The 27,699-nt window shown below is 39.0% G+C and overlaps 2 protein-coding genes across 8 annotated transcripts in view; both read left to right on the forward strand.

The window, feature by feature from the left end:
* Positions 1-87: 87 nt before the first annotated feature.
* On the forward strand, positions 88-4,184 carry Ccdc163 (CCDC163 homolog). 4 transcript variants are annotated; one of them, XM_048815474.1, is made up of 10 exons: positions 88-613; positions 742-775; positions 931-1,122; positions 1,212-1,293; positions 1,553-1,745; positions 1,858-1,925; positions 2,480-2,547; positions 2,846-2,949; positions 3,535-3,662; positions 3,904-4,184. In XM_048815474.1, the coding sequence occupies exons 1-10, from the start codon at positions 591-593 to the stop codon at positions 4,014-4,016; spliced, it is 1,005 nt and encodes a 334-aa protein (XP_048671431.1). In that variant the 5' UTR covers positions 88-590; the 3' UTR covers positions 4,017-4,184. The 4 variants fall into 4 exon arrangements, with proteins under 4 accessions (XP_048671431.1, XP_048671430.1, XP_015340330.1 ...); XM_048815473.1 differs by having other exon boundaries at positions 935-1,122; XM_015484844.2 differs by having other exon boundaries at positions 935-1,122; positions 2,849-2,949.
* Positions 4,185-7,783: 3,599 nt separating this feature from the next.
* The window catches only part of LOC107141827 (dual specificity testis-specific protein kinase 2-like), a 62,604-nt gene continuing 42,688 nt past the window's right edge, over positions 7,784-27,699 (forward strand). Inside the window, exon 1 of one of the 4 annotated variants that reach the window (XM_048815485.1) lies at positions 7,784-8,132. The gene's annotated coding sequence lies outside the window, so the exon portion shown is untranslated. The remainder of the gene's footprint in view (positions 8,133-27,699) is intronic. The other 3 variants (XR_007352042.1, XR_007352043.1, XR_001503478.2) reach the window with 3 other exon arrangements.

Consider the following 27,699-nt stretch of genomic DNA (forward strand, 5'->3'; position numbering starts at 1 on the left):
CGGGATGCGTAGTTCGTTTGGTCCTTGGAGCGTACCGCTTCAGAGTCTGAAAAACTCGATGTCCCGACAAGCTTCACAGTGGGGGCGTGAACGCACTTGTCTTTCAGGGAAACGTAATTCAGCTGCTTAGATAGCTAGTTGTCTCGGCTAGAGGCGTGGTGCAGCGGCGCCGATTCTGAAGCCATACATTCTCCGCCTACTGGAGGGTTTGAATCTAGCAGCGGCAACAGTCTCTGACAGGTTTGGCGTGATGGATACAGGGTCCTGGAGCTGGAACCTGGATTTCGACCTAGATTTGGAGCCTTCTACTCCCACTTGGTATCTGTGTATCAGGGTATTCCGTTTCCCCGAGAACGCTGTTTTCTTGCCAAGAGCCATACTCTTGGTCTGATATTGCCTCCCTATCCTTAGTATTGCATATTCACTCTCCTCCTTCCATCTAACGGTGTTGCCTTTCCTGGGCTGTTCCTCGGGTATCCCCTGCGGGAAGAGCAAGGGCAAGAGTGGTCTGGGAACCAGACCCCAGTCACTGGAAATGAGTAGGAGCCTGAGCTGGTCTGAACAGATTGATACGCTTTTGCGTGCAACTGATGGGCATGTGGACCGCATTAAGGTAAGTGGCACCAGAGGCTCCAATTGTTGTTCTTCTTCTTTCTTCTTCTTGTTCTTTTTTTTTTTTTTTTTGGGGGGGGGTCAGATTAGACTACACCAAATTCATTGGCCTGTACAACTCTTTTGTAGCAGAGGCTGTATCCCCTTGGGGTCTCCACCTCAGGTAAGTATTGCCCCTTTCATTCATCAGCCTTTTCTCTTTCAAGATCTTCCTTCTTCCAGTGCCTGTACCATCACTATTTCTTCCAAATTCCAACTCTTTGCTTTTCTGAACTCTGTTATCCCACAAAGATTCTGTCCTTGTCCCTTATTCCCTTGGCAGGGGACCTGGCTGGATCCTGGTTTTCCTCTCATCACTTGTCTCCACAGTCAGAGGACCAAGCTCAACAGCCTTGGGCTCTAGAGACCCCCACCGTCCCAGAGAGACTAAACTGGGCTGAGACCTATAGCCCAACCTCTCTCTGGAATGAAGTTACTATTCTCCGATTGGAGGTTCAATCTCAGGCTCAGGTGAGTCTTGGAATCCTAGGTGTGTATATGTGGTATTTGTGTGGGAAAGTTTTTTATGCAGTAGTTCATATGCTTTTCTGCCTGGGTAGGTAACTAAGGCACTAAGGAAGACTGTTCAGAGATTGCTGGAAGAGCAAGAGCAACAGATGTCCAAGATCAGTGCTCTGGAAGGTATCAGTTCAATTCTTCATATACACAGATATTTTTTCCCCCAGCACTGGGGATTGGACCCAGGGCCCCTTGCTATGTATTAGGCAAGGACTCTTACCACTGAGTTAAACTCCCAGCTCCCCATATACACTGCTGTATATGTGTGCACATGATTTTGCTGCATACCTATTGTTTGTGCACATGTGTCATGATTTGCAAGAAGTGTCTAGACTTGTGTGAACCTCTCAGAGGAGCTAACCCTCAATTTGTACCACAACAGCATCACTAAGGTTGCTGCAGGGGGGCCCAGAAGGGCGAGCTCTTCTCCTGGAACAACACCTGGAGGGGCTGAGAAGGGAACTGCAAAGCCTTCAGAATCAGGTATGGGAGCAGGCCGAAGCCCAAGCCCAAATGAAAAAAATACCAGGAAACTACAGTTCTACCAGTGGCTTTCACCATGAGCTCCAAATTGAGTAAGTGATAGGCCTCACTTTCTTGAGTCCTCTGAACTCTTGGTATTCCAGGAGGCTTATTGCCTCCTTGCTCTGTTGGTTGACTGTAGAATGACTGCCATTACTTCTGTAGGCAGCAAATACTGTGGAAAGAGTCAGAGATTTTGCGAGAGGAACTGAAGTTGCTACGGAACCAGCTGAGTAAGTAAAAAAAATTGTGGGTATAAGTTCCCTTGTCTCCCTTTTTGGAATGCCTTTTTTTCTCCCAGTAAGTGATCAAGCTCTACCTGTTTGACCTATTAAGAAATCTGACACTGGGTGCGGTGGCACCCACCTGTAACCCCAGCAGCTTGGGAAGCTGAGACAGGAGGATTGTGAGTTCAAAGCCAGCCTCAGCAACGGCGAGGTGCTGAGCAACTCAGTGAGACCCTGTCTCTAAATAAAATACAAAATAGGGCTGGGGATGTGGCTCAGTGGTCTAGTGCCCCTGAGTTCAATCCCTGGTACCAAAAAAATAAAAGAGAGAGAGAGAGAGAGGGAGGGAGGAAGAGAGAAAGAGAGATAGATGCCAAAATATTTTGTTTTGTTCATTGCTTATCATGGTGTGAGTTTTGTCTATTCAGTCAGCTTGGAAGCTTCTAACATCTAGACCAGAATGCTTTTTGTCTTAGTTTTCAGTACCAGCTTGGTCATAAGACAGTGAAGGAGAAGGAAAAAATTAGAGACTACCCCCTTAAATTCTCTCTCATCTTCAGGCCAGCACCAGGAGCTGCTGCTGAAGCAGATGACTGAGGGGCAGCAGGCTCAAGCCCACAGCTGGAAGGTAGAACCAACATTAGACCTATCTCCACATATTTCCCCGTGGAGGCCCCATCTTTTTTCTGTTTGTCCTATTCTGCAGATAGGCCAGGATACCCTCTCCTACCAGCATCTTTATCTCTTTTTTTTGCTGTGCTGATTCCACTTTCTCCAGAGCTCTTCTTTCCAATTCTTTTGCTATAAGCCATGAGAAACTGTCCTTGCTTATATGAAGGTTCCAAGTGTGCTAAAGAAGCCAATTGTGGGGAAGGGGTTTCTTTCTGGAGGAAGAAAGTTTGGTCCTAACTGGGCCCATGGTCTAGCAGATGTTGGAAAAGCTGCAAAGTGGGCAGGAGAACAAGAGTCACACCCTGGAGGCTGCCAGGACAGAGTCCCAGGATGCCCAGCAGGAGCATAATTTCCTCAGGTCAGGTGGTGTGGGTGCTGTGGCAGTGGAGGGGATTTGTCTCACAGAGGTCAGGCATTGGGGCCAAGTTCAGTTATTCTAAATTTGACCAGGACTGGTGGGGGCAGACTGAGTTTTTGGGTTGCAGCCCATAAGGCATTCTTTATTTGATACAGAGCAGTGAGATACCTTTTTTTTAATTAATTAATTTTTTTAGAAGTAGTTGGACATAATACCTTTATTTTATTTACTTATTTTTACGTGGTGCTGAGGATTGAACCCAGGGCCTCGCACGTGCTAGACGAGTGCTCTACCACTGAGTCACAACCCCAGCCTGGTGTGATATATCTTTATATATTTGGATAATAAAGGGGGAGGATCGGGTTGGGGTTGTGGCTCAGCGGTAGAGTGCTCGCCTGGCATGTGCAAGGCCCTGGGTTTGATCCACAGCACCACATAAAAATAAGTAAATAAAATAAAGGTATTAAAAAAAAACTTAAAAAAAATAAAAAGGGAGGATTATGAAGTGCTGGCCTTAGGAAGTAGGATAGTTCTGTGCTGGGAGGATTATATCACCTCTGTCTCTGATTCTGTTCTTCTTTCCAGGACTTCCTTTGATGTCTTCCAATCTAAGCTGCCCCTGGCCTTCACCTTCACCAAGTCTCTTTGTTCAGCTAGCTCTGAAGTCAGTCTTCTAGACAGTAACAGTAACTGGGAACTTTTAAGGAAATTAGGTAAGGGTGAGGGAAGGGATCCTACTTCTGGGGTTGGCTGAATCTGAAGGGTGCCTGGATGTTTGGCACTGGGTAAAATCAAATCTGCCTTTTTCTTTGTGAATCCATCAACTTCTGTTTTATCTCAAATCAGTCCTGTATGTCCCTTTCCATCAGACAGGCCCAGGACTTAGTTCTGTGTACATAACAGTGCTTGCTGATTTGTTTTTCTCTTCTCTTTTCCTTTCTCCTAAATCTCCAGAGGAGCATCATTTTCAACCTGATGCTGAGCGTCTCTCAACTCCATGCTCAGGGAATCTTGAGCAAGCGAACCTATCCCTTCAGGGTCCCAAGATACTTCTGAGTGACTTGTAATGACTTTTTTGAGAATAGTGAGATGAAGGCTTTTTTTGCCCATCCTCCCCTCTTGTTCTGGGCAGCCTGCCAATCCCCTCTCGATCTAGTTGTATCTGACATTTCTAGTGAGGCTCCTCACTGTCTACCTGTCCTTGTCCCTAACTTCAATAAAATGGTTTAACTCTCCCTGATGTGTTTTATGTGAATCAGTACCCACATGGGATAGACTCAGCAATACCCTTTCTTCTTTCTTTTTTTTTTTTTTTTTTTTAATATTTATTTATTTTTTTAGTTCTCGGCGGACACAACATCTTTGTTTGTATGTGGTGCTGAGGATCGAACCCGGGCCGCACACATGACAGGCGAGCGCGCTACCACTTGAGCCACAGCCCCAGCCCCCTTTTCTTCTTTCTGTTAGTTGTTTTCTGTGACCTTTTCCTCTGAAATCTGAGTTCACAGATGTTATAGCTATACTTTCTGAGTACAAACTGAGGTGAACTGGAAGGACATGGAAACTTCCATTCTGGTGAGCAGAAAGAGAAAGGACACTGCCCTGGGGCAGTAGTGCTATAGGGTTGCAGAGGAGGGTGATATTCTGGTGGGCCATGGACCTGTATCTGCTGCTGCTGCTTCTTTTTCTTCTTTTTGGTACTGGGGAGTGAACCTAGGGTACTACTTTAACACTAAGCTACATCTGTAGTCCTTTTTAGTTTTTATTTTGAGACAGGGTGTCATGAAGTTGCTGAGACTAGCCTAAAAATTGTGATCCCCCTGCTTCAGCTTCCCAAGGCACTGGGATTATAGGTTGCAGTACCATGTCTGGGCAGTATCTGCTTCTTGAGGCTTTCACCTTATCCTCAGCATTCCAGACTGCATTTCTTTTTTTTTTTTTTTTTTTTTTTTTATATATTTATTTTTTAGTTTTCGGTGGACACAACATCTTTGTTTGTATGTGGTGCTGAGGATCGAGCCCGAGCCACATGCATGCCAGGCGAGCACGCTACCGCTTGAGCCACATCCCCAGCCCCTCCAGACTTTATTTCTTCAATGGCCTTCTTCTTCCTGGTCTGTCAATTTGACTAAGTTAGTGGCCTACAGAATATTTTGATTGGACGTCAAGTAAGAAATAGTTTACATTGTGACCTAGTAAATATACATGTGCATATTTATTAACTGAAACAAAAATTTTATGATTCAATATTTTTTACACATTATTTATTTATTATGGTTCTGGGGTTCAAGCCTCATGCATTTTATTTTTTTAAATTTTATTATTATTTATTTATTTATTTTTTTGAGAGAGAGAGAGAGAGAGAGCGTGTGTGCGCGAGATAATTTTTTTGTAATATTTACTTTTTAGTTTTCGGCGGACACAACATCTTTGTTTGTATGTGGTGCTGAGGATCGAACCCGGGCCACACGCATGGCAGGCGAGCGTGCTACCGCTTGAGCCACATCCCCAGCCCCCCTCATGCATTTTAAATAAACACTATCCTACTGGATTATACTCTAGCCCATTTTGAATAGGTTTATTTTTTTAAAAAGTGCCTTGTTGCTGGGCCTTGTGGTGTGCATGTATAGGCCCAGTTTCTCAGGAGGCTGAGGCAGGTGGCCAGCTTGCACAATAAAGGCAATATAGCAAGATCCTGTCTCAAAAAAATCAAATCAAATAAAAATAAAACAAAATTTCTTGTGGATAATGATTCTGGTCCTTCTGCTGTATGGTTGCTCTCTGTAAAATATATTTTCCTAGGTGACTAAGGGCAACTTTACTTTTTTATTACCTGGGCTTTATGTTTTAGATAGTATAGTCCAAGGTTTCCTAAGAATCAGTGGCACCTCATCAAAGCCTCTTCCATTCCTAAATGTAGGCAAAAGACAATGTTATTCTTCCCCCAAGTGGATTTTTTTTTTTTTTTTTGATACTAGGGATTGAGCCCAGGGGTGTTTAACCACTAAGCCACTTCCCCAGTGCTTTTATTTTGAGACAAGCTCTTTCTAAGTTTCTTGGGGCCTCTCTCAGTTGCTGAGATTGGCTTTGAACTTGTAATCTTCCTGCCTCAACCTCCTAAGTTGCTGGGATTACAGGTGTGTGCCACCATGCTTGGTGGATGTTTTTTGAGAGCAGCTTCATTATGTATTTCCCTAAGCTAAAATGTGCAGTGGGTTTATGGAAAGGTCTCAACTCTTATCCCAGTGTAGGTTGAGAGAGGAGATAATTACTGATATAAAAGTATAATAAAAGGCCGAGGTAAGCCCATCATGTAATGTACATCTATAATCCCAGCAACTTGGGAGGTCAAAGCAGGAGAATCATGAGTTGGAGGCCGGCCTCAGAAACTTAACAAGGCCCTCAGCAACTTAGTAAGACCCTGTCTCAAATAAATAAGTAAATAAACAAACAAACAAATGAATGAATAAAGCTGAGGATGTTGCTCAATGGTAAAGCTCCCCCACCTCGTTTCAATCACCAGTCCCTCCCCCCGACCATCAAAAAAAAAAAAAAAAAAAAATTGAAGCATGTAGGACAGAACTGCTTCAGTTATATGTACATTCATGGCTTTGGCCTAACTAGCAGACAGGTCAACAGGGAGAGGGCCTTGGAAATTTGAATAATTACAGGTCAGTCGTCCTCAGTTTTTTCCTCTCAGCATGGAGGAATTGCTGAGAGCAAAGTGATAGAGATAAACTTGACTCAGACTCAGCAGACCCAAATTAAAAAAACAAAAACTTCCCATCAAGCCTCACCTTCCTGCTGAAGCAAATGCAAAGAATCCCTGACCTTTACATCTTTCACTGGCAGGTGATTTACCTGGCATGATTACATTAACTCTGATTGCTACCAATACTCTATGCATCAAGCTCTGTAGGAGACAGGCTTGTAAAGTTGCCCATTTTCTCACAACAGAAATATTAAATAACAATGTGGAACAGTGGTATGTGAACTGTCACCAGGTGGCAGCACATGATTTGTTGCCAGGAGAATGATACTGAGACGGTTTTGGGCTAGAAGCACTGAATTGGGGTGATCTTTTTTTCTTTTCAGATTCTGTGAGCTACTAATTAATCTTACTAAAACAATGCCCTGTTCAGATCACACTACTGTTCAAGAATAGCTCTCACAGCATAAAAAACAAAGGACAAATTAGGAATTTAAACCCAACCCACGTTCAGCCTCTTTCCATTATTACCTGCTCTAAGCCTTCACCGAATCCAATCTTTTAGTATAGATGAATTTTCTTTTCAGTTTTTTTGTTTAGCTCTACTAATTTCTCTTACTATCTTAATTCGCTAATGCTAACCTATGCATCATTTTTTCCTTCTTACTATACTTAGATCCTGTAGGACGTCACGTTCATAAAACTTTTCCTTTCTCTGCCAACCCCAAAGCCGCGCCATTAAAGTTCCTTTTCAATTAGCTTTATCGATTACCGGTCTCTTCTGTCTTTTTGGCATTTTGATTGGCCCATCTTGTTTTTACTGTCCCGCCCCAGAGGCTCCTGGACTTGGATTTCCCCCAGGTATATTCTCCCCTCTTGGGTTCCGCCTTTCCAACACACTGCCTCTTCTGTTTTTACCTCCATTTCCTTTCTATTGGTTCCCTTCGTCCTCCAAGAGTTGGCGCCTAGGGCTGTTGATTGGCTTCTCTGGATGCCCATTGTGCCCGCCCTCATACCACGTGGCATTCCTAACGCTAATTGGGCAATTCCACTAGCTCTATTATTAAGGATTGGCGGTTGATTGGCTGCTCTGAGGGGGGGCCCCCGAGTAGAGGGGCGTGGCCAGCCCAGGCACCTCCCCCAACCCCGTGCCCCAGGCGTTTCAGTCGCTCGCGGCTGGAGAGCTCGGTGGAGCTTCCAGCTGCCCTATGGGTCTCGCTTTTTGGGTCGTCCTGGCCCCGCCAAATAGGCGCGGGTAGACGCCCCGACTTCGGGGCCATGGCAGTAGCCTTCTCGTCCTCCGCCGCCGCTAGTTCAGCGGAGAAGCCCGCAACTGCGCGAAGGACCCCCACCGCCTCCGCGGGCTAAAAAGCCGCTGCCTCGACGGAATTGTGAGGACTACTATGCTCGGTCTTGGACGCTGCCTCCCCCTCCCGCCCGTGCAGATACCCTTCGGCTGCTCAGTCCGCCTCAGGTAAAGTCAGGAGATGCGTGAGACAGGAACCCGGGACTTCCCGGCCCGCGCGCGGGTGCTACCACTCCTCGGCCCCCGAGTATTGGCTCACGGGTCGCTTAGCACCCAACAGGACTCGGTGGCTTCCCAGAAGTCCTCCACACAGAACACTCCCCCTCTTGGTCCCTTCTCTTTCTCTTCTCGCCTCTCCCAGGTTCTCGGGACCGGCACCCCTTCTCTTATCAGAGGCCGGGAACCCATTAGAAATCATCGCATGTCAGAGACATTCCTCAATTTTAAGATTCAGGAATCCTTCAATTCTTGGAAAACTGTTTGTGAAACCTCCAGCTCCGCAGTGGGAGCCTCCCTTAGAACCCATTCGTGCATCAAGTCTGGACTGCTTCACTGTACTTCCCTCAAACATGCTCTTCCCTCGAAATCGTCCACTTCTGCCTTCGAAAGATACTTCCCTCCCCTCAGATACCATTGTCACCCTCTTTCTCCCTTGTCGTCTTTGCTCTCCTTTTCCCTCCTCTGCTTTTTACCCTTCACTTTGAAGACTTTGGAGTAAGACACTATTCAGAGTTAGCCAGAAATGAAAGCTGGGGTTGTCCAATTAAAAAGCCTTTCAATTTATACCTCCGAGAAAAACTCGCTAAAGAATTGGGACTTTCTGTTAGGCATGTGACATATTGAAGGTTTGTGACCAGAAGTTTGATGTGATTGAATTATCTCTGGTGAAAATTGTGCAGGAAGTATTCAAAGTGAAGACAGAAGGCCTAGGCAGAAAACTAATGTGCTAATCTGATGGGAGAGGATAAACTGGCATGGTGTGAGGAAAATGAGAATACCACCCAATACCAAGAGGTTTCAAAATAGAGTTGAGAGGGGTCTTTTTTGGCGAGGGAGTGAAGTTCTGATGTGGCTTATGGTATGAATTGGTGTCCTTAATAGAAATAGAGACTATAAAGAAGCAAGTCTAGCTGGGTGAGGTGCTGCTCACCTATAATCCAGCAACTTGGGAGACTGAGGCCAGAGATCACAGGTTCCAGGCCTCAGCAATTTAATGAGACCCTGTCTCAAAAAAAAAAAAAATAAAAAATAAAAAAAGGAATGGTGAATTTGCTCACTGGGTGGAGTGCCATGGGTTCAATACCAAGTATTGCTATTTAAAAAAAAAAAAAAAAAACTTTGAGTGAAGGCAGTGAATTGGTTTTTGGTTTTGGATGAGTTGTTTGAGGTGTGTGTATTTGTTTCCATACACACAAGTTGGGAGAAAGGTTGGAACTGAATACAAATTTAAGAATCAAGAGACTATATTGGGCTGGAGTTATAGCTCAGTGGCAGAGCGCTTGCTTAGCACATGTGAAGCACTGGATTCTATTCTCAGTACTACATAAAAATAAGTAAGTAAAATCAAGGTATTGTGTCCATCTACAACTAAAAAAAATTTTAAAAAGAGAGACTATTGATATTTGAAGCCTTAGTATGGAATGTTAATACTGAAAGAAGAGGAAAAAAGGGCCATGAACCAGAAGGAGCACCATTGTTTGAAGGATAATAGACATTGAAAAAGAGAAAGTAAAGGAATGGGACAAGAAATTAAACAGAATGGCATTATTATAGAAGTCAAAGGAAGAAAGTTTCAAGCGGGAAGAGAATGACCATCAGTGTCAGGTGCTACAGAGGTCAAGTGGAATAAAAATTAGAAGCCACCAAATTTAGCAATTAGGAAGTTACTTGTTTCCTTTGAAAGGCAGTTTTGATAGTGTGGCAAGGATGTCAGTAGTCAGGTCATGATATATCATCTGATTCCTCTTGTTTGAGGAATAAATGGGTAAAATTACTCTTTTAATAGTGGTTATAGCCAGGCATGGTGGTGCATGCCTATAATCCTAGCAGTTCTGGGGACTGAGGCAGGAGGATTGCAGGTTCAAAGCCAGACTCACCAATTCAGCAAAGCTGTAAGCAACCTAGTGAGACTCTTTCTCAAAATGAAAAGGGCTGGGGATAAGGCTCAAAGGTTAATGTCCTCCGTTCAAAAAAAAAAAAAAAATGGTTGTGAAGGAGAGCTACTGGTAGTGAGACTAGTTTTTATTGAGAATTTGCTATATGCCATGTACCATAAAGATGGTTTGTAGAGCTGGGTGTGATAGTGGACACCTGTGATCTCAGAGACTTGGAAAACTGAGGCAGAAAGATCTTAAGTTCAAGACCAGCCTCAGCAAATTAGTGAGACCTTGTCTCCCAATAAAAAGGACTAGCTAAGTAATTCACTGGTAGAGCCCTTGGGTTCAATCCTCCGTGCCTTAAAAAAAAAAAAAAAAAGTTTTATATATCCCTATAGCCTGTGCCTCAGTGGTAAAACACTTGCAAAAATATGGTTACCTGTAGACAAGAATTTGAACAAGGTCTACCTATTTGTGAAATCTGTGTTTCAGATTATGACATGTATATCTTTTTAATGTGGGTGAAATGTAGGTTGTTGGGTAAGTTTACCTAGAACCTAACGTTGGGCATTTCTTTTTGTCCTTTTTAATTTTTTTTCCTATTTTGAGAATTGAACCCACAGGTGCTCTACCACCGAGCTTCATCCTCAGTTCAGCTTAAGTTGCTGAGGGTGACCTTGAACTTGTGATCCTCCTGGTTTAGCTTCCAGAGTTGTTGGGATTATAGGTGTGTACCACCATGCCTGGCTAGTTTGTTTTTTTATATACACACACACAAAATACCTTTATTTATTTATCTTTATGTGGTGCTAAGGATTGAACCCAGGACCTCACACACGCTAGGCGACTGCTCTGCCACTGAACCACAACCCCAGGCCCAAAGTCAACCTTTTTTTTTTTTTTTTTTTTTTTTGTGTGTGTGTGTGTGTGTGTGGTGCTGGAGATTGAACCCAGGGCCTTGTGCATTCGGGGCAAACACTCTGCCAACTGAGTTATATCCCCAGCCCCTGGCTAGTTTTATTTAATTGTAAAACAAACACTTACATGTGCTCATTCCCTTGCTTATTTAGAATGAAAGTTGACTTATTTTTAGTGTTTTCCTCCTGTGTAACAGTGTTTATGGATATATTTGAAATCTTTATTTTTTTTTTTTAGTTGTAGTCAGACACAATACCTTTATTTTGTTTGTTTATTTTTATGTGGTGCTGAGGATCGAACCCAGTGTCTCACACATGTTAGGTGAGCATTCTATGGCTGAGCCACAACCCCAGCCCTGAATTTGAAATCCATGATAAGGACTTTTATGGGAATTTCATCTTTTTTTTTAATATTTATTTTTTAGTTGTAGTTGGACACAATACCTTTATTTCACTTATTTATTTTTATGTGGTGCTGAGGATCGAACCCAGGGTCTCACATGTGCGAGAGGAGTGCTTTACCGCTAAGCTACAACCCCAGCCCGGAATTTCATCTCTTTCTAGTTGATGAAACCCAATTTTTATGTTGTATTGTGTGGGTGATGGTGAAATGTTGTGGACCAACAATGGGTATTATGCTGTTTCCCAAGTCATCAAATGGAAATGACTTCAGTGTAGTCTCACTTGTGTTATTTTTGCTGAGCAACCAGGGAGTGGTTGTTTCAGAGAAAAGCCAACTTAGAATTTTTAAATCTTCCATTCCTGAACATTTTATTTTCTTTTAGTTTTTTTTGTGATACTGGGGATGGAACCTAGGGATGTCTTACCACTGAGTTACATCCCCAGTTCCTTTTTTTTTTTTTTTTGAGGATTGGGAATATAGCTCAGTGGTAGTGTGCCTGCCTTGCACAATGAGGCCCTGGGTTTGATCCCCAGTACCACACACAAAAAATTGCCTGACGTGGTGGTGCATACCTGTAATTTCCATGCCTTGGGAGACTGAGGCAGGGGAATCACAAGTTCAAGGTCATCCTCAGCAATTTAGCAAGACCCTGTCTCAAAAATTAAAAGGGCTGGGAATACAACTCAGTGGTAAAGGCCCCTAGGTTCAGTCTCTAATACCAAATCAATCAATCAGTCAATAAGTTTTATTTTGAGACAGGGTTTTGCTGTGTTGCTGAGGCTGGTTGAACTGAACTGGTGATTCTCCTGCCTCACCTTCACAAGTTGCTGGGATTATAGGCAAGTATCGTCATGCTAGGCATTCTTGAATATTTTAGAAAGGCAGTATGATCAAAAGAAAAATATTGAAAGTTTCATCCCATGCTTTTCCCCTATCTGCCCCGTTCCTTGTCCTCTTGCAGTGATCTTTCTTTCCATTGTTGGGGATTGAACTCAGGGCCTCTTGCATGCTTGATAAGTGCTCTGCCACTTTTAGCTAAAAATGCATCAACATCCCCTATCTTTACATTCTTTTAGACTTTCTTGAGGCAAATGCTTACAAACATGGGTATATAATTTTATTTGTCCCATTTTTCATGCAAAATCCTATGGTTCCCCACTGTTTTGCATTGCTCTCCATCTGCAGTCTTGACTTTTCACTTAATATATCTTAGAGACTTTTCCAGGTCAGTGCATAGAAAGCTTCCTCATTCTTTTTTATTTGTTTTTAAATACTTGTATAGTATCCAATAGATTTCCATGGAATGGATGTATCATAGTTTATTTAACTAGTTCCTCATTATGGATATTTATGTTTCAGTTTTCAAATGTTACAAGCAATGTTGTATTGAAGACCTTTGGACATGCTGTTTTACATGTGTTCAAGGGTATTTATGGGATAAATTCACAGAAGTGGAATTTCTAAGTTAAAGTATATTTGCAGTTTTCATTATGAAATTTATTGCTAAATTGCCTTCCTTAGAGGTTGTTCCTATATACATTGCCTATACACTCACTACATTGGCTGTATTGTAGCTAATATTTATATAATGCTTACTATATGCATGGGCACTGTTCTTAGTGCTTCACATACATTACCTCATTTAATCTTAGTGAAATTCCTATGAGGTGGGTGCTTTTATTACCTCTGTTTTTCAGATGAATACACTAAAGAATAGAAAATTTATATGACTTGTCCAAATCACACAGCTAATTAAGCAGTTGAAGTTTAAACTAAGTTCTCTGGCTCTAGGATCAGTGTTGTTAGTGTTATGCCTTGCTGTTATCAAACTTGAATTTTTGCCAATCTGATAGGGAGAAATTGTACCTCAGAGTAGTTTTAGTTTTAAAAAATTATGCTAAGTATCTTTTTATATGTTTGAGTCATTTCTTTTCTGTTTGAGTTATATGTCCTTTTTCCTTAACTATCTGTTTAAGTCTTTTACTTATTTTTCTGTTGAGTCATATATCTCAATTTCCTATTGATTTGTAGGACACCTTATCCCCTGCCCCCAGAGCTGGGGATTGAACTGAGGGCCTTGAGAATGCTCTTCCATGGAGCTGCACCTCCAGCTCTATTGTGATATTTGTCTTCTGTCTTATTCCCACATGGAAATTTTATATTTCTATGTAGGCTAACTTCTCAAACTTTTCTTTATGGCTTTTGGGGATTTTAAGTTGTAATTAAGAGAGGCCCTCTGAATTTCAGTTGTTAGTTTTTTAACCTATCCAGCAGGGTCAAGAAAACAGAATTATTGTGAAGGTCAAAGTGCTTTGTGAATTGTAAACTGTAAATCATTATACAGATTAAATATGATGTTATTTATTAATTTGTCTTTTGAACAAGTTGTACAGAGGTTGTCATCTTTTTGCTTGCATTAAATAGAATAGAATGATACAGCTGGGTGTGGTGGTTCTCTCCTGTAATCCCAGCAGCTCAGGAGGCTGAGGCAGGAGGATTGCAAGTTCAAAGCCAGCCTTAGCAAAAGTGAGGTGCTAAGTAACTCAGTGAGACCCTGTCTCTAAATAAAATACAAAATAGGGCTGGGGGTGTGGCTCAGTAGTCAAGTGTCCCTGAATTCAATCACCATACCAAAAAAAAAGAACGATATAACTTTCATCTGCAATATGGAAAACTAGGATGGTATTGCTCTTATGATTATTTTCCTTGGATAATTTGCATGGGATTGTTTTCTACATGATTTCCACAATGATTAAATCCTGAAATATTTTTGCATATTTTAGTCTTACTGTTCCTTGTATTACAATTTGACTAAAAGTTATTAATATATTTTACTTTCGTATTAGCTATGGTTCACAAATTTATATACTCTTACTTTTGGTACCAATCTTACTGACTGTTAGGAATTTACAATTTGGGAAGGCTAAAATAATTTTTGTAATTATCAAAGAAATGCATATTTATTAAGGAAGAATTGGGAAATTGGAACGATTTCAAGGGAGAAGATAAAAGTTTATCAGAATCTGTCCATGATTTAATGAGTTTATAACCAGTGTTAACATTTTGGATGTCCTCTTAGAATTCTTTTTTTTTTTTTTTTGAGAGAGAGAATTTTTAATATTTATTTTTTAGTTCTCGGCGGACACAACATCTTTGTTTGTATGTGGTTACGGGGATTGAACCTGGGCCGCACGCATGCCAGGCGAGCGCGCTACTGCTTGAGCCACATCCCCAGCCCCTCTTAGAATTCTTACTGTGTATATTCTTATTACATATATGTATAGTATCAAAACCAACTCTCCAGGCTTGGCATTGTGCCTGACTCCTAGGAGGTGTTAAATAAATATTTAGCACTTAATTATAACTGACTGAATGAAAGAGTTAATTTTTATTTTTGTACTGAAGATTGAACTCAGAAGCGCTTCACTACTCAGTAACATTCCTTTCCCTTTTTTTGGGGGGGTAGTACTGGGGATTCAACTCAGGGTCACTTGACTACTGAGCTACATTTTCACCCCTGTTTTGTATTTTATTTAGATACAGGTTGTGACTGGGTTGCTTATCACTTTGCTGTTGCTGAGGCCGACTTTGAACTCGCAATTCTCCTGCTTCAGCCTCCTGAGCTGCTGGGATTACAGGCATGGGCCACCATACCCAGCCTCCCTGCTCTCCCTTTTTTTTTTTTTTTTTAAGATAGAGTGAGAGAGGGAGGGAGAGAGAGAGAGAGAGAATTTTTAATATTTATTTTTTAGTTTTCGGCGGATACAACATCTTTGTTTGTATGTGGTGCTGAGGATCGAACCCGGGCCGCACGCATGGCAGGCGAGCGCGCTACTGCTTGAGCCACATCCCCAGCCCCCTCTCCCTTTTTTTTAAAAGAGTTTTTTTTTTTTTTTTTTTTAATGGTGCTGGGAATTGAACCCAGGGCCTTGTGCATGTGAGGCAAGCACTCTACTATCCCCAGCCCCTCCCCTGCCCTTTTTGTTTTTTTGGTACTGGGGATTGAACTTGGTGGCACTTAACCACTGAGCCACATCTCCAGCCCTTTATTGTATTTTATTTAGATACAATGTCTGAGTTGCTTAGCACTTTGCTAAGTTGCTAAGGCTGGCTTTGAACTCACAATCCTCCTGCCTCAGCCTCTGAAGCTGCTGGTATTACAGGTGTGTGCTACCATTCCTGGCTTGTTTATTTTGAGACAGGGTCTTCTAAGTTGCTTAGGATGACCTTGAACTTGCAATTCTCCTGCCTCATCCTCCTGAGCCACTGGGATTATAGGAGTGTGCTGTTGTGCCCAATTAAGAATTTATTTTTTTAATATAGAAAGTATGGAATATCAGTGTCCTGTTTTCTTTTTTCTCCACTGTATATTTAAAAAAATTGTTTTTTAGTTGTAGATGGACACACATTATCTTTATTTATTTTTATGTGGTGCTGAGGATTGAACCCAGTGCCACAGTCCCAGCCCCTCCACTGTATATCACTTACATTTTGACTTATGTTGTAATATTGCAATTTCTGTGTCATAATTCATTTGAAGGTAATTTCAAGTCCAGGCCCTAATGGAGCTCATGGTCCAGTGAAAGAGACAGGTAACCTACAATTAAAATACTATATGATAACTGTAATAACAGATTTGTATAGGGCATTATGAAAACACAGAAAAAGGATATTGAGGGGTCAGAGAACACTTCCCACATGAGAGGATTACTTGAGAGAGCCATGTGGAAAAAACTAGGAAGAACCCCTCAAGGAGAAAGAGTATTAAATGTGTAGGCACTCAAGTGTAAGCAGGGCCCTACAAAAAACTCTATATTTGGAGTAGATTGTGTTTGTGGGTGGAGAAAAAGAAATAGATGAGGTTGGAGATGTGGGTAGGGGTCAAAGGAGGAAGAGCCTTTATATGACACACGAAGGCTTGTCAAAAGTTTGCTCAGCCTGGAAGATATATTGGAAGAGGTGAGAGTGGAGGTAGGAAGACCAAAAGACATTAGTTGAATACCAAATAAGTATAGTTAAAAAGTACTACAAGAGCTGGAATGAGGTGAACATCACTTAAGCCAAGGGTAGGAATGGAGCCCCGCATTAGAAAGGTGGGCTAAATCTGGAGGGTAAAAAATGATTGCCATTTTTTTTTGGGGGGGGGGTACCAGGGATGGAATTCAGGGGCACTCGAGTTCCACCCAGTTGAACTACGAGTCACACCCCCAGCACTGTTTTGTATTTTATTTAGAGGCAGGGTCTCACTGAGTTGCTTAGCCACCTCACCTTTGCTGAGGCTGGCTTTGAACTTGTGATTCTCCTGCCTCAGCCTGCTGAGTTGCTAGGATTACAAGTGTGAACCACCATATCTGGCTATTTTTTTTCTTCAATTTCGAGGCAGGGGCTCAATAAATTGCTGAAGCTAGTCTTGAACTTGTGATCCTCCTGTCTCAGCTTTCCAAGTAGCTAGGATCTTGTGCTAGTGTACCTAGGTATATCTTTGGATTCTTAAAAACCACATAACTCTATTGGCATGATAAAGCTCTGTTCTTATTGCAGTATCAAAAGCTCAGGAAAAACATATTAAAAGCTCTCTTAAACTTCCATAATTAGAGCTGGAGGTATAGTTCAGCGATTAATTACCTATCATGAAGGCTCTGGGTTTGATCCGCAGGACAAACAAAAAAGTTCCATAACTACATTATGAAATACATCTCTAATTGAACTGTATTTGTTTTTCCTAAACTTTCATTAAAAAAGAAAATATGTAAAGGAAGCAAACCCCTATCGGAGGAAATATCAGCTAGTATGCTACAGTTAATATAAATCAGTTTAATGACTACATTTTTTTGCATTTGTATTTCCATACAGTCAACCGAGTGTTTTAAGAGACTCAGGATCTTTATACATTGATATTATGTGCACCATGCCATATTTTTTTGGGACACAGTACTTTTATTTATTTATTCTTTTATATGGTTCTGAGGATCAAACCCAGTGCCTCACATGTACTAGGCAAGAACTGTACCCACTGAGCTACAACCCCGGCTCTACGTTTCTTATATCAATTAACTAATATTCCATTTTATGCTTATAGATGGAATATATCATAATGGAAAGTTCAGAATTAAGAGTACAGAAAAAATCATAATCTTTTTACCCCAAAATAAATGATAACTCTGGTACAATTTCTTTTGGTGCATACGTTTACACAGTTATAATTGTTTACTCAATTTTTTTTGTTTTTTGCCTTTTTTCGTTTTATATATCAATTTTATTTCACGTAACTATATAGTCTGAACTACTATTATGGGAGGAAAAGGATGTTTTTTTAGTTTCCAACCCTTTTCTTGTGTGTGTGAGATATTGGGGATTGAATCCAAGGTATTGTGTATACTAATCCTCTACCACTGAGCTACATCCCCAACCGTCGTTCTAACCTCTTTAGCTTTTTTAAAAAATATATTTTTTTATTTTTTATTTTTTTTATGTGGTGCCGGGGAATGAACCCAATGCCTCACACATGCTATGCAAGCGCTCTACCACTGAACCGCAACCCTGGCCCCTAACCTCTTTATCTTTATTTAAAAAAAAAAAAAAATGAAAAATAGCTGGGCTTCATGGTACAGGCCTGTAATCCCAACAATTTGGAAAGCTGAGGCAGGAGGATAACAAATTTGGGACCAGACAGAGCAACATAGTAAGACCACCCCATCTAAAACAACAAAAGTAATGCATGATAATTGTAAAAAGTATCAACCTAAGAGAAAGGTATTGTATGATAAACGATTCTCTTATAATCCATCAAGATGAGAGTTTAGTATATATATCCTCTAAATTATTTTCTAGGTTATACTATTTTTTTTGTTTATTTAATAAAATAAAAACAAGCTAGGCACAGTGGCTCATGCTTGCAATCCCAGCAGCTTGGTAGGCTGAGGCAGGAGGATTCTAAGTTCAAAGCCAGACTCAGCAACTTAGTGAGACCCTGTCTCAAAATGAAAAAGGGCTGGGGATGTGGCTCAAGCGGTAGTATGCTCACCTGGCATGCGCGCGGCGCTGGGTTCAATCCTCAGCACCACATAAAAATAAAATAAAGATGTTGTGTCCACCAAAAACTAAAAAATAAATATTAAAAATTTTTTTTCTCTCTCTCTCTCTCTCTCTCTTTCTGTTAAAAGAAAAATAAAAAGATCTGGTAGGGAGGGCTGGGGTTGTAGAGCACTTGCCTAGCACATTTGAGGCACTAGATTTGATCCTCAGCACCACATAAAAATAACTAACTAAATAAATAAATGTATTGTGTCCATCTACAACTAAAAAAAAAAAAAAGATACAAATAAATTAAAAAAAAAAAATCTTGGGATGTGGCTCAGTGGTTAAGTGCCCCTGGGTCAATCCCTAGTACCAATAAATAAAAAATAAAAACAAGATTGCACTTTGCATTCTACTTTGCCACTTTCTGTTGTCACTTCCAAGAGACTTGGACATCTTTCCATGTCAGTATGTATAGAATTTACCTCATTCCTCTTTTATTCCCTTTTTTCCTCCCATCAGTCCTGGGTATTCAACCCAGAATGCTAGGTAGGCTCTTTACCAATGTAGCTTAGAGCCATATTCCCAGTCCTGCCTCATTCTTTTAATGACTACACAATGTTAAAGTATATAAATGACTATAATTTAATTAACCTATTGCTATTGAAGGATGTTGATTATCTCCAATTTTTCTGTTAACAAAAATGTGTCAATTAGTATTCTGGTATATATATCTTTGTGTATTAACAATAACTATCTTGATTTTTTTGAGGGGAATACTGGAGATTGAATCCAGGGTCTCATGCATGCTAAGCACATACTCCATTACTGATCCCCCATTGTCATTTAAAAAAATTATTATTTTTTTAGTTTTAGGTGGACACAGTATCTTTATTTTATTTTAATGTGGTGCTGAGAATCGAACCCATTGCCTCACGCATGCTAGGCGAGCCTGCTACCACTTGAGCCACATCCCCAGCCCCCACTGTCATTTTAATAGCTATAAAATATTCATTTTAACAGAAATAATACATTTGAGAAAGGAAATATGGATGAATAAAAAATTATTTTTTAAACTTTAGATAATCTTTCATGTTATTAATTTTGTCTTTTTATCCAATTCCTTCTTTAACCTTTGTAATGTAAACTAAGAAATGTTAATCTAGAAACCCACATAATCATATAATATTTTAGCATCTCAGATCATTTGAATAGGGTCCAGTATCTGTCTCATGTCATTTCATGTTTCAGCGTAAAAAGTTATAGATATACTGAGAGAAACCATTGAGCTATATCCCCAGCCTTTTCCATTTTTGTTTTCAGGCAGAGTCTTGCCAAATTACCTAGGTTGTCCTCAAACTTGCTTGATCCTCTTGCCTCAGCCTCTTAAGTAGCTCGGATTAATGTGCCCTGCTGAAACTATATATATATATATATATATATATATATATATATTTTTTTTTCCCCTTGTGATACTGTTGATTTAACTCAGGGGCACTCTACCACTGAACTAAATTCTTAGTCTGTCTCTCTCTCTCTCTTTTTTTTTTTTTAGTAATTTTTTTAATTTAATTTTATTTATTTTTATGTGGTGCTGAGGATCGAACCCAGGGTCTCCCATGTGCTAGGGGCATGTGCTAGGCAAGTGCTCTACCATTGAGCCACACCTCAGCCCCAAGCCTTTTATTGTTTGTTTTGCTAAATTGTTGAGGCTGACCTCAAACTTGAAGTCAACTTGCCCCAGCTGAGTAGCTGAGATTACAGGAGTGCATTACCATACACAACTAAAACCATGTTATTTGTATCTAGATTGTGCAAAACAATCTATAGTCATACATGAATTCTGTCCTAGGTATATCACACATGTAATATTATGCATTTTTTTGGCTATTTTAATTATTCATTTATTTTTGGTACTGGCATTGAATTCAGACATCCTTTATCACTGAGCTGCATCCTCAGTCTGTTTTATTTTTTATTTTGAGACAGGATCTCCTTAAATTGCCCAGGCTGACCTGGTATTTACAATCTTCCTGTTTCATTCTTCTGAGTCACTGGGATTACAGGTGTGCAACACTGCACCCAGCTTTTGCTATTATATTTGAAAGGGATTTTGATTATTGGACAGCAATTAAATTAGTGTTTTTTTTTTTTTTGGTGTGTGTGTGGGTGTGTGTGTGTAATGCTGGGGATTGAACCCAGGGCCTTGTGCAAGAGAGTCGAGCACTCTACCAACTGAGCTATATCCCCAGCCCAATTAAATTAGTTTTTGAAAAAATTTATATTTTGTGGTGCTGGGGTTTGAAGCCAGGGCCTCGAGTGCATGCTAGGCAAAGTACTCTACCACTGAGCTATATTTCCAGACCCACTTGATTTCCTTTTTAAAATTATTTATCTTCTTTCATACTTCTCTGTCCTAACTACTGTGACATTAACCCTTCTTCTAATAATTTCATTAGCAATTATTGTACTGTATTATGTTCATTGTATCTTTCTGGGTGACTGAACGCCTGGAGAAGTGAAATCATTTTTTATTCTGTCCTGTATATCCTTCTCCCAGAGACGCAATATTAGTATAGTGATTAATAGTATAGGCTCTGGGCTCAAATCCTGGCTCTTTCACTTCTTGACTATGAGATTGGACTATTTATCTTATTCCTTTATGCCTTTGTTTCCATATTTGTAAGGTGAGGATAAGAGTAGTATCTTTTTTTTTTTTTTTTTAAACAGATCAGGCTCTCCTTAATACCTTCCAAAAATACATTTAAATTCCAATTCCAATGTGAAGAGTAACACAAAATTGTATAAATAACTTATTGACAACAGGTTACTTTATCTACCTAAAGCATTGAATGATGTGAATAAATGCCAACCATATTTGTTATTGTTATACAAATCTGAGACTTTTGCTATATGTAATTTTAGTTTGGATGTCACCAACTTGGCAAAATGGTTTCCTAAGCTTTACATTTAACTAAGTTGAACTTTTAAAGTACAATTTAGAATCCAGAGTGTATGGTAACAATAATCACAGGTCTGCATGGGTTAATAAAAATCAAATGCTAGCCTTAAATCTCTCATAACTTTTAGCAAACAGTGTTAATCATCAGAAATTGGCTTTGTCAAAGCAAACTGATATAAGATAGCTCTTCAAATGACAGTGTGGCCCTTCTGTGTCGGATACAATGTATAAAAAAGAGCACTTATTGGTTGTCTTGCCTTTAAACTTATATAAACTTTTACTTTATAAACTTTTATAAAACATTTAGACAAGGTTTAGACAGTTCTCAGATGCATCCATATACCTACTCACATATATTTAGGATGTCAACTATATTGTTATAACCTAAGGAATAGTTGTTTCTTGACCAGTTACAAAGTAATCATTTGACTTTAAAACAAATACAAAATTATCCATAATGAGAGCAGATCAGTGTTTCAGACTTTGCTTCATATCAGTATATTAAAGTTCAAAATAACTTTAACTGAATGTGCTAATTATAGCCAATTAAATCAAACACAAACTTTTTGAGATTTACTTTCTGCAAACCTTCTGCGGCTTACTTGAACACTCACAACTTCCTTACAACCTTAGTTTTGCCCACTTTCATCTTGGACTTTAGCCCAAGAATATTACTTCCCCCAAATACTTTCTCATCCAAAAACCTTTCTTTTACCTTCTGGTTTTCCATACTAATATATATTTCTATACCTACAACTTTTCTTTTATCTTTCCTAGTTTTGGACCCTTTCTTAAATTCTTATATTTTTTGAGGGGGTGGGGTACCAGGGGTTGAATTCAGGGGCACTCAGCCACTTAATCACATCCCCCAGCCTTTTTAAAATATTTTATTTAGAGACAGGGTCTCACTGATTTGCCCAGTACCTCATTAAGATGCTGAGGCTGGCTTTGAACTGGTAATCCTCTGCCTCAGCCTCCCAAGCCTCTGATATTACAGGTGTGCATCACCACACCTGGCAAGAAATAGTAGTATCTATTTTATAGGACTGTTATGAATATTAAATATAAAGCACTTGGAAAAGTTCTTGTATTATAATAAATGTTGAGCAAATATAACACCATCTATAATGTTAATATATAGTAACATCTACATATTAGTCTTTGACCTGATAGGAGCCCAGTTAATATTTGATTGAGTTAATAGAGGGAATTCCTGAATTGGTCAAAAGATTGAATTAGTTGACCTCTAAGTGCCTTTACAGCTCTCAGCCTAAATTTCTGTTTTGTGTCGTGGCTTAACCTTTGGCCCAGGGATGGTAGATTCTAGTTACGTGGCAAATATAATGCTTGTCCAAAAGAGGCTAATGCACTTTTAAGAACTGGCTTTTGATCTGTCTGGCACTAACATATGCCATTGTGTATATTCGTGTCTAATTAAATAGGGAATGCCAGTTTTTATGCTTGAATGCCTTTTGTTTGAATGGAAACCGCAACTTATTATTTCACATCAGGATGGCAAACTCAGCAGTATTGCTTTTATTTTTAATTAGGCAGTCATCCTGAAATGTGTCTGTATTTGCTGCGTTGGTCCATAGAAAAGATAACAGCTGAGCAGACCTGTCATGTAGATTTGCCATGTGTTTGGTCTTGAAACACAACTAATATGCTTGTCAGTATTTCTGTTCTGGAAAATGAATGAACAGTTTCCTGGGCTACATATCACTCTTAACAAATCCTTATTTCATTTTGGATTATTTAGGGGATTTTAAAATTATAAAAATGAAAAGTATGTTTACGATATTAGCATGCTGTGTTTGCATTCTTTTTCTATTTTTTACACTAGGATATAAAAGTTCACTGATAACTCAGAAATCCATATTCCTTATTTTGGGGGACTTCATTACCAACTCTGTACACCATGATTCCATATTTAGATGGACATTGAAGAATTTTGGTTGATAGTGCCATATCCTGCTATCTGTGGTTGGTACTTTTTCAGTGATAGTGATAGTTTTTCAGGATTATATTTGTGCTTGCAATACAGTGAAGCTTCATCTATTTTGAGTTGTTATATTTTTCCTGTCACCTTGGTGGCATCCATTTCTTAGAAAGTCTGTTTGAATTAATGTGCATTTTTTAGTGTCTCTATTGAGGCAGAATGGAGAAAGCTATAGCTTCTCTAGCTAATTTACAAATAATTTTTAAAAAATATTTTTATCAGTTGTTGGTGGACCTTTATTTTATTTACTTATTTATATGTGGTGCTTAGAACTCAGTGCCTCACACATGCTAGGCAAGCGCTCTACCACTGAGCCACAACCTCAGCCCCACAAATAATTCTTTATAGAAATTTTGCTGTAAATCTGAGAATATAATCTGTAGTGGGAAGCGCTTGGGTGTGGGAATGATCAGATTTGAACCCTAGGTTTGTCACTTGTTTGTGTTTGAGCAAGTCTTAATTTATCAGGTTCTTAAATTATTTAAAACCCTTTACATTGGAAATGATAATACATACTTTACAGAGTTGTTACAAAGATTAGAGGTAACAAATATAAATGCTTTGTAGAATTCATGGGCCATAGTAAAGGATGGCTGCAGTTATTATTCAAAAGCATTTAAAAATCATTAAGGTTTTTTTATTTAAGTTTTTTTTTAGTTAGACCTTTATTTTATTTACTTAGTTATTTATATGTGGTATTGAGAATCGAACCCAGTGCCTCTTACCATGCTAGGCAAACACTCTACCACTGAGCTGTGACCCAAGCCTATGTTTTTCTTTTTCTTTTTTGGGGGCAGTACTGGAAATCAAATCCAGGGTCTTGGGCATGCTAGGAAATTATTCTATGCATTCTATCACTGAGCTATATCTCTAGCCTTTCAGACACATTTTAGATAGTAGTATGACCTGAGAGTCCTAAAAAGCTTCCTTGATTCTCTGGAAAATGATTTGTGGAATTCTCACTTTGAAAAGATAAAATATATAATATTGGTCATAGACTATTTAGTTAATATTTAATTTAATTTATTTTTTTTTTTTTTTGGTAATGGGGATTGAGCCCAGGAACACTTTACTACTGAGCTACATCCCCAGTCCTTTCTTTTCTTTCTTCTTTTTTTTGGAAGTAGGGTCTTGCTAAGTTCTTGCATTTGTTATTCTCCTGTCTCAGCCTCCTGAGTCTGTGAGATTAAAGGTGTGCCACACCATGTGTGACATCTTTTTTTTTTTAATTGGTTCCTTTTCATACTAATTTTTTCAACCAAAGCTTTTTTTTTTTTTTTTTTTTGTATCAGGGATTGAACTCGGGGATACTTGACCACTGAGCCACATCCCCAGCACTATTTTGTATTTTATTTAGAGACAGGGTCTCACTGAGTTGCTAAGCACCTCCCCATTGCTGAGGCTTTGGACTCATTATCCTTCTGCCTTAGCCTCCCAAGCCACTGAGATTACAGGAGTGTGACACAGCTCAACCAAAGCTTTTTTAAAAATATTTATTTTTCAGTTGTAGTTGGACACAACACCTCTATTTTATTATTATTTTTAAAATTATTATGTGATGCTGAGGATTCAACCCAGGGACTTGCACATGCTAGGTGAGCGCTCTACTGCTGAACCACAACCCCAGCCCTCAACCAAAGCTTTTAATGAACCTTCTTTGTGCAAGACAAATCAACCCCAAGACCCCAAATCAAACTAAAATTAACCTTAGAAAGAAACTGCCTATGTAGAAAAAAGTTTTAAATTTTTTTGATTGTCGATGGATCTTTATTTTATTTATTTGTATGTGGTGCTGAGAATCGAACTCGGTGCCTCACACATGCTGGGCAAGTGCTCTGCCACTGATTTACAACCATAGCCCAAAGTTTTAAATTTCTACATTTATAAATATTGAAGTTGAAAGCACATTTACTAAAAAATTATCTGGGGGCTGGGGCTGTGACTCAGTGGCAGAGCACTTGCCTAGCATGTGAGAGGCACTAGGTTTGATCCTTTGCACCATATAAAAATAAACAAATAGGGCTGGGGATGTGGCTCAAGTGGTAGCGCGCTGGCCTGGCATGCGTGTGGCCGGGTTTGATCCTCAGCACCACATACAAACAAAGATGTTGTGTCTGAAAACTAAAAAATAAATATTAAAAAATTTTCTCTCTCTCTTCTCTCTTCTCTCTCTTTAAAAAAATAAAAATAAATAAATAAAGACATGCTATCCACTTAAGATTATCTGTGTGTGACCTTGTAAGCCACAAAATTTTGGTTTTTTTGAAAGACTACTAAAGGCTATTTCCTAGTCTAAGAACAATAATGATTAAACTTTTCTAACACAGTGTTTCTCAATTGGGGCACTACTGGCATTTGAGGCAGGACAATTGTTTGTTGTGCAGGACTGTTCTGTGAATTGTAGGACATTTAACTTCCCTGGCCTCTGCCCACTAAAATGCCAGTATTACCCATCCCACACTTCTGCCATTGTGACAGTAGCTCCTCCCTAACAAGACAACTCTTCATACCCTAGAAATTTTTACATGCTCCTAGTTGAGAACCCTTGGGACTCAACCTAAAATATTTTTAGTGAAGCAGATCAAATATTATCAGTTTTTCATTTAAAACTTTTTTTTGGTAGTTAATAGATGGACAGAAAGCCTTTATTTTATTTGTTTATTTTTATGTGGTGGTAAGGATCGAACCCACTGCTTCACATGTACTAGACAAGTGCTCTGTCACTGAGCTACAGCCACAGCCCTCAGTTTTTCATTTTTAAAATCCAAATATTTTATGGTATTGGGGATTGAACTCAAGGGTGTCCTACCACTGAGCTATATCCCTAGTTCTTTTTATTTTGTATTTTAAAGTAGGATCTTCTAAGGTGCAGAAACTGACTTTAAACTTGTGATCTCCTTCCTCAGAGTCCTCAGTTGTTGGGATTACAGGTGTGTGCTACCATGCCTTTCTAAAAATCCAAGTTTTACAAGCTTAAAATTAATTATTCTTACTTGATCAACAAAGTCTGATCTCTTGGACCAAGTAGCTTCTTTGGAATTAAATAGCATTTTTTCCCTAATCCTATATTTCTAGTAGATATAAGAGTAGCTATCTCTGTGTCCAAAAAAATGTTTGTTTTGAGAAGCACTGTTAATATCAAAAGATAATATTCCATAAATAAGACCAAAAGATGTAGAGGCAGAAAATATCTTAAATTCTCACATATTTCTATTATTTTCTGATTTTAAAATTTATAATTTTCAGATTAAAAAAATAGAGTGTGGTTTTAGAGTGTGTTCATATACACTTTTATGCTGTTTTTTATGGCTAATTAAATTTTATTAGACTACTTTGAAAGCCATTTATAGCTTGTTTGATTTCATTTAAAATGTGATTCTTTTGTATACTGGCTAAAGGAACAAGAGTCATGGTTTGGAAATTTTTTCTTTCTCACTACATCTTCAAAATGTAAGGAAGGGCACTGTACTTTTTATCACTCATTTCAGCTGTTTAGTAATTAGTATTACTTTAGTATGTAAGAGAAGGTTCTACACTAAATACCAATGTTTGTTATGCACTCTATTACATTTTAAATTTATGAACTTGAGTAAGTTAGGCTATCCAGAAATTTCCCCAGTGTTTTGAGGTTTTAGCCTAAGATATAAATACTCCCTGAACCAAAAAACTGTAGTAGAACTGTTGGAGAATAATCTGAAGACTTGGCTTGCATACTGGGATGCTATTTATTTGCCAAATTATTTTCAGTTTTCTTGGCCTTAGTATACTACAGAGCTTTGTATTAGCAGTAGACTGTTAAACCTTTTTTTAAAAATGAAAACATTTTAAATCTAGAAAAGAGTGCAATAATAATAAATACCACCTAGAATTAATTAGTATTTCAAAAAATAAATAATAAACAGTTGTGTTGTTATAGGTTTTTTTTTGAATAAAAGGAAACTAAACATTATTGCTGTAGCTGAAGTCTTTGTTTTCCTTCCTTATTTCTCTATTTTCCCCATTAAGGCAACTACTATCATGAATTTAGTGTTTTTCTAGTTCATGTTTTTAGACATTCACTATAAATCAATCTATTTATCTATAATATTTTAATAGAAATTGTGTATTTACTCTTTGGCAGGGACTGTTCATCTAATCAGTAGCCCTATGTTTATTATAAGGATTAAAAGAACATATATACTATATATATTATATATAATATATATAAAATACCATAATGTAGCTACTGCTTTTATTTTCATTTTATGGATAGGTAGAAAGGTTAAATAACATGTCTGCATCCATATAGCTGCAAGTTAAATTCTTCCTTTTTTTTTTTTTTTTTTTTTTTGTGGGGATACT

Source organism: Marmota marmota, unplaced genomic scaffold (assembly GCF_001458135.2).
Source record: "Marmota marmota marmota unplaced genomic scaffold, marMar, whole genome shotgun sequence".
NCBI lineage: Eukaryota > Metazoa > Chordata > Mammalia > Rodentia > Sciuridae > Marmota > Marmota marmota.

What these genes read in the sequence shown, in the direction of transcription:
- Ccdc163 (XM_048815473.1), top strand. Translation starts at nt 536, where the DNA reads ATGAGTAGGAGCCTGAGCTGGTCTGAACAGATTGATACGCTTTTGCGT. An exon ending in CAAGATCAGTGCTCTGGAAG is followed by an intron (nt 1,294 to 1,552) that starts GTATCAGTTCAA and finishes GTACCACAACAG; the next exon opens with CATCACTAAGGTTGCTGCAG. An exon ending in GGAACTTTTAAGGAAATTAG is followed by an intron (nt 3,663 to 3,903) that starts GTAAGGGTGAGG and finishes CTAAATCTCCAG; the next exon opens with AGGAGCATCATTTTCAACCT.